General features: G+C 43.5%; 1 protein-coding gene across 5 annotated transcripts in view; it reads left to right on the top strand.

The window, feature by feature from the left end:
- Window positions 1–6,121, top strand: part of Sec31a (SEC31 homolog A, COPII coat complex component) — a 59,474-nt gene that overhangs the window by 48,458 nt on the left and 4,895 nt on the right. For all 5 annotated transcript variants that reach the window (XM_026785074.1, XM_026785073.1, XM_026785072.1 and 2 more), the window contains exons 23-25: window positions 232–290; window positions 2,964–3,227; window positions 4,471–4,590. In XM_026785074.1, coding sequence (XP_026640875.1) covers window positions 232–290; window positions 2,964–3,227; window positions 4,471–4,590 — 443 coding nt within the window. The remainder of the gene's footprint in view (window positions 1–231; window positions 291–2,963; window positions 3,228–4,470; window positions 4,591–6,121) is intronic.

Below are 6,121 nucleotides of genomic sequence, written 5' to 3'. Positions count from 1 at the left end.
TTTGGAGGCTGTGTCAGTTTAGACACAGGACTTCAGCCTCATCTTGGACAGTCCCTTCCCTCTGAGTAGCACTGCTCTCAGATGTGCTGCCTACTGAGGCCAGCCCTGTGTGATCCTGTATGGCTCACAGACTGTGTCCCCTCACAGTTGAGGGGAATGTAGAAGTGTGAGATGAGCCACTTTCTTCCTTTCAGGGTTCTGGAGGAAAATGACTTCTATTGTCTGTTCCAGGTCCTCAGAATGGTTGGAATGACCCTCCAGCTTTGAACAGAGGACCTAAGAAGAAGAAGGTAATGGAAAAATCCCTCTACCCAGTGGATGTCTTTGCTGTTAGTCACCTGTAGCCATGTAGAGCGCAGCACGCTTAACTGATCCTTCTCAAGGCAAAGCTTGCTGATTAATGCGTGTACAACTCATTGCACCAGGATTTCCTCTAATCGGGTGACAGGAAGGCAGTGACAGACTGCTGCTAAAGCTTTACCCTGTGCTGAGGGTGGCCTACACCTCCATCCCAGGCTCGGGGACCTGGGTGGCCGAAGCAGGGAATGACTTAGAAGCTGGGACTTAGCTTGGGCTGAGCTTATATCCCTTCTCTCATCGGGTGCTTGGCAGCCAAGACACTTCCTGTACGTTCCATGTCCACACTCCCTCTCTGCACAGTGCACCTAGCTAGCTACCTACGGCCTCCATTTTCAACTCCTACGCTGAACAGTGGAATACTTTCTCTTCTCCTTAAAGACCACCAAACATACTTTGCTATGTTCAAATGCAAGGGTAGAAAGGCTGATCTGGCCTGAGCTAGGTTTGGACACGTGCAATAAAGCACAACTGTGTCCGCAAGCCAACTCTTAGGAAGAATTTCCTGCTCACCATCTGTGTCTACACACGGTTTAGCCTGCATGTGATTAAAACCAGAGGTATTGTGAGGTGGACCTAAGCAGTGGATAAATAGTTTTACAAATTATTTTATCAGTTAAAATAGAGAACAAAAACTATACTTCTTAGTAGCCAGCCCCTCCTGCCTTTAGACGCCTTAACAAGAAACCTCAAACAACAACAGCAACACACCTAGGACCACCGAGCAACCTCATTCATGTGCTCAGTCTTGATAGTGGGTTTCTAATCCGAACCTTTCTCCTTTCTTTTTTTTTTTGCTTTGAATAAAGTCTCTTTACCACTTTTGCAAATCTATTTAGACCTCTTATTTCAGTCCTCTGAAGAAGAGACCACGAACCAGTAAACACAACCCAGATCCCAACTACAGGTCACAGTCTGAGGCCAGTCTTGTCTGGACCCTGTAGTGAGACCCCATCAACTGACCTCTCCCACCTGTGACCAACCTCAGTAAAACCTTTTTCTGGTGACAGCTATAATGGGAAGCCCCCTTAAAAGGCAGGGTGTCACTCTCCTGCAGGCCTCAAGCAGCAGGAAACAGGATTTCACACTTTGTTCCTAATTGTTTCAGTTCTAGCAGTGATCACGATTATATTTTGTAACCAGTGTAATTTATAATTACATTTTAGGTTTTCTTTTGCAATGTTTTAACGATTGTGTTTTATCTCATATTTGGCTGTGTGGTGGTATCAAATCCCTTAGAACTGGAGTTACAGACAGTTGTAAGCTGCCATGTGGATGCTGGGAATTGAATCTGTGTCCTCTGGAAAAGCAACCACTGCTCCTAACCCCCGAGCTATCTCCCCATCCCCTCATAATATTTTTTAAATATTTAATATTTAAATATTTCTTACTTTTTCCCATGTGCTCACAAATGCTTGTGTGTGTGTGTGTGTGATGCACACTTGTGAACATGCCACAATGTGTGTTTGTAAGTCAGAAGACAGTTTGCAGAGTTAGTTCTTTTCTTCCACCATGTAAGTCCCAGAGATTGACTCAGGCCCTTAGACTTGGTAGAAGTTGCCCTTACCCACTGAGCCATTTTGCTGTCCCTGTCACAATATTAAGTGAAGAAATGCCTGTACTTAGCGTTGTTTATATGTCAATAATTATTACACAGTGTCAATAATTTGAACACAATATGGTATTTTTCTTCTCCTTTCTTTGAAGCTATATATATTGAAATTGAAATTCTTGGTGATTTCTTTCCTCCAAGTATAATACTGAAAGGCTAGAACATAAAATTGGGAGACATTAAGTTAGTAAGGAAGCCTCAACAAAAGGTAATAATAACCAGAAACTTAATCTGCTATTTTTAGTGCCAAGTAATAGCTACTTAGTGATCTATGAAATTGAACTGACACCCTTTTGTCATTTAATATGTGCACATGCACACATGCAACATATGAGCACACATGTATGACACATTGGTTCCTGTACCGCTACGCGGAATGCCATGGCCTCCGTGACTGTTCCTGTGAGTCTGTGTGAGATGACAGGGAGATGACCCTTAGTGTATCCTCACCCTTGTTAGCCATGTACGTCTACACTGATGTGTGCCTCTGGGATGCTGCATAAGATCCCATTTGAAAAAGGGTTCCACTGCGATGAAAATTTAACCATGAGTCCTCCAAGACCTTTAGTTTTATTAGCTAAGTGTTGGCAGAGGTCCAGTCCCAAAGAAACACATGGAGGTCTACATTAATTATAAACTGGTTGGCCCATTAGCTCAGGCTTCTTATTAATTTATTCTTACATCTTAAATTAGCCCACAATTCTGTCTGTGTGAGCCACGTGACTTGGTACCTTTATCAGTGAGATGTTCTCGTCTCGCTTCCTTTGCGGCTGGGTCACGACCGCAGACTGACTCTCTCCTCTTCCCAGAATTCTCCTGTTCTGGTTGCCTCGCCCATACTTCCTGCTTGGCTACTGGCCAATCGGCATTTTATTAAAATACAAGTAACAAATCTTTACAGGGTACAAGACCATTGTCCCACAGCAGCTAAGGAAATGTTTTCCCTTTTATTCCTAGTTTTGGTGTTTTAATTTTTCCCCTCATCTTTTAAAAGATGCCTGAGAACTTCATGCCTCCTGTTCCCATTACATCACCAATCATGAACCCTGCTGGTGACCCCCAGTCACAGATGCTGCAGCAGCAACCTTCAGCTCCTGGGCCACTGTCAGGCCAGGCCTCCTTCCCACAGCCGCACCTTGCAGGTGGCCAGCCCTTCCATGGTGTACAGCAACCTCTTGGTCAAACAGGCATGCCCCCATCTTTCTCAAAGCCCAACGTTGAAGGGGCGCCAGGAGCTCCTATTGGGAACACCATCCAGGTAACATAAATCTGGCATAGGAAGATGGCTCGCTTCAGTACGTTTCTATTATATGTAAACTTACACAATTCTAGTTTCAAAATGGCAACCCCATTTTAGGAGGTTGATTGTGCATATGTATATTATTTTTCAATTACTTGGTTATATGGAAGCTTTTGAGACAAGAATCATACATTTTGGGAGTGCATATTTACTATGTCTCAGTAATTATAGTATTTTAATCTAGTTAGTACACAATTTAAGTTTGGTTGAGTATTTACTGCATCTGGAGTTGCTAAGTAAAAGCTATTTTATAGCTTTTTCTTTTTAAAATGTTAAATAAAAATATTAGGAGTTACGTTATTTAATGTGTTTGTTTAAAACCTACTAAGCTAAACTGGGTGTGGTGACACACTTTTAATCCTAGCAATCAGGCAGAGGCAGGCAGGTCTCAGTTCCGGGACAGCCAGGGCTACACAGAGAAACTCTTTCTTGAGGAAAAAAAACCAAACCAAAACTAAAAAAAACCCCACAAACAACAACAAAAAAACTACCTCCAGAGGGCGACACTTTCATACTTTAGCTGGCTGTACCTCTAGAGGGCCACACTTTCATACTTTAGCTCCTGTACCTCTAGAGGGCCACACTTTCATACTTTAGCTGGCAGAGTCCAGAAGTTAAAAACATTTAACACCTTTCACAGTGATACTTAGAAGGAAAAGATGTTTTAACCTGCACATAAAAATGTGAAGAGCTTGGGTCAGTATTCAGTATGAGGAAATGGAACAAAGTCCTGCCTGAGAGGAAGGCTGTAGGTGGTTGTTGAGAGATCATCCTGACTGAAGTTCTCAGTGCTGCAAGTTGATCATCTGAGTTGGTTCTTACCCTGCCTTCAACAAACAGAGTGAAACAGAAAAGGAGTAAAAGGGTAGAGGAATGCTGGGATAAACAGTAAGGGATTATGTATGTAACTAGTCAGTTACTCAGGCTGTGTGTGTGTGGTGTGTTAGAGAGAGATGTAGGAATTGATCCCAGGGCCTCACGTTCATTGAAAAAGCTTCCTACCATTTAGCTAGAGCCCCAGTCCATATAAAATCCAAGCTGCTCAAGGAGCACCAGCATTCATAATGGTATCTTATCCTGGGTAATTTCACACATTAAGTCTATAAGGTGATTGGTCCTCTCTTTCACAAAGAATCAGGATTTTGTATATGAAATACTTTATGGTCATTTCTGATTGTTTTTGTAACACTAATTCTTACAGCACGTTCAGGCTCTGCCAACAGAAAAAATTACCAAGAAACCTATTCCAGATGAGCACCTCATTCTGAAGACCACGTTTGAAGATCTTATCCAGCGCTGCCTGTCTTCAGCCACAGATCCTGTATGTATTTTGCCCTAGTTTATTTAGTTCTGAGTATCACCTGGGCTGAGTTGGGTCAGCAGTGCAGAGCACTGTTGCGTTCATTCCAGCACCACACAGCAGCCACCCACTGTCTGCAATCCTACTCCCAGGGATCTGACGCCCTCTTCTGGCCTCTGAAGGCGGCACACACATGTGGTGCACACACATGCAGGCAAAACATGAATACACATAAAAGTAGTAAAATAAAAATCTCTTTAATCTTTTTTATAAAGTCCCTTGTTCCAGGTCCTACAAGTTGTGTGTCAGAGCTGATAAGGCTTGCACTTAGTTTACTCAGTGGCATAGTGAACATTTGACCTTCATGACAGCCTTATGATTGGTAGAGTCTTCGTTCACAGATGAGAAAGTTAAGGGGAAGACCTGCTGAGTAGTTTATTAGACACAGTATCTATCGTGCAGCACATTTAGTGTGCAGTGCTGCTCTATTGGCTTCATCTCCCTGCTGAGACGCAGGCTGGGCATCCCTGCCTACACACACCCTGGCACTTGTGCTTGTTTCCCCTTCTGACCACCCAGCTCCTCCAGGCCTCATTTGCTCAGGCCAAATTTAGACCTCTGCTCACACGTCAGAGCCTCAGGACTTTCTCTACTCCTCCAACACTTGCTGTCTCCTGTCCTGTTCATTTTGGACCATCTAGCGTAAAAATACTGTGATTATTATTTTTCCCATTTATTAGAATTTTTGATCTGGGGCTGGAGAGATAGCTCAGAGGTTAAGAGCACTGGCTGCTTTTCCATAGGTCCTGAGTTCAATTCCTAGCAACCACATGGTGGCTCACAACCATTTATAATGAGATCTGGTGCCCTCTTCTGGCATGGAGGAATATTGTATACATAATAAGTAAATAAATCTTTAAAAAAAATTTTTTTTTGATCTGTAAGACTTTGTCTCCGGTATAGGACATGGTAGACTTTCATTAAGAATGATGTGATTTTTCTAAGGCTAGTTGGTGTGTTTATTTTTAAAACCTTTCATTTCAGCGTTTGGAAACGTTTCCACTATGCACTTGAGTATGTGGATTGAAACAGGGTGTGACTCTTAATTTACGGAACTGTCTTACCACTTAACTCTTAGTCATCTGTTTTGGAGGGAGGAGGTCTGGGGATCCACATCCCCCGGGGGACGGGGCACATGCTGGGGAGTGCTCTCTCTATGACACCCCCGGGGGAGGGGGCACTTGCTAGGGGAGTGCTCTCTCTATGACATCCCCCTGGGGATGGGGCACATGCTAGGGGAGTGTTCTTGCTGTGACACTCACCCCATCTTACTGCCAGAGATGCTTCCTTTGTCTTTTCTGGAAAGAGGCAGGATTAAACAGAGCAAATGTTGGGAAGTGTGTAAATGGGATTCCACAGTTTCCCTGTTTTCCTCTTACATCGTCTCCAGTCACTGTCCTCTTCCATGGCACTGATCCTTTGCTGTCACTGAAGGTCTTTGAACGTGTCACTCCTTGTCAAGCAATTTCACGATCCACATGAAACTTTCTTT

This window comes from Microtus ochrogaster, linkage group LG1 (assembly GCF_000317375.1).
Source record: "Microtus ochrogaster isolate Prairie Vole_2 linkage group LG1, MicOch1.0, whole genome shotgun sequence".
NCBI classification, from domain to species: Eukaryota; Metazoa; Chordata; class Mammalia; order Rodentia; family Cricetidae; genus Microtus; species Microtus ochrogaster.
This window is presented reverse-complemented; position numbering and strand designations above follow the sequence as displayed.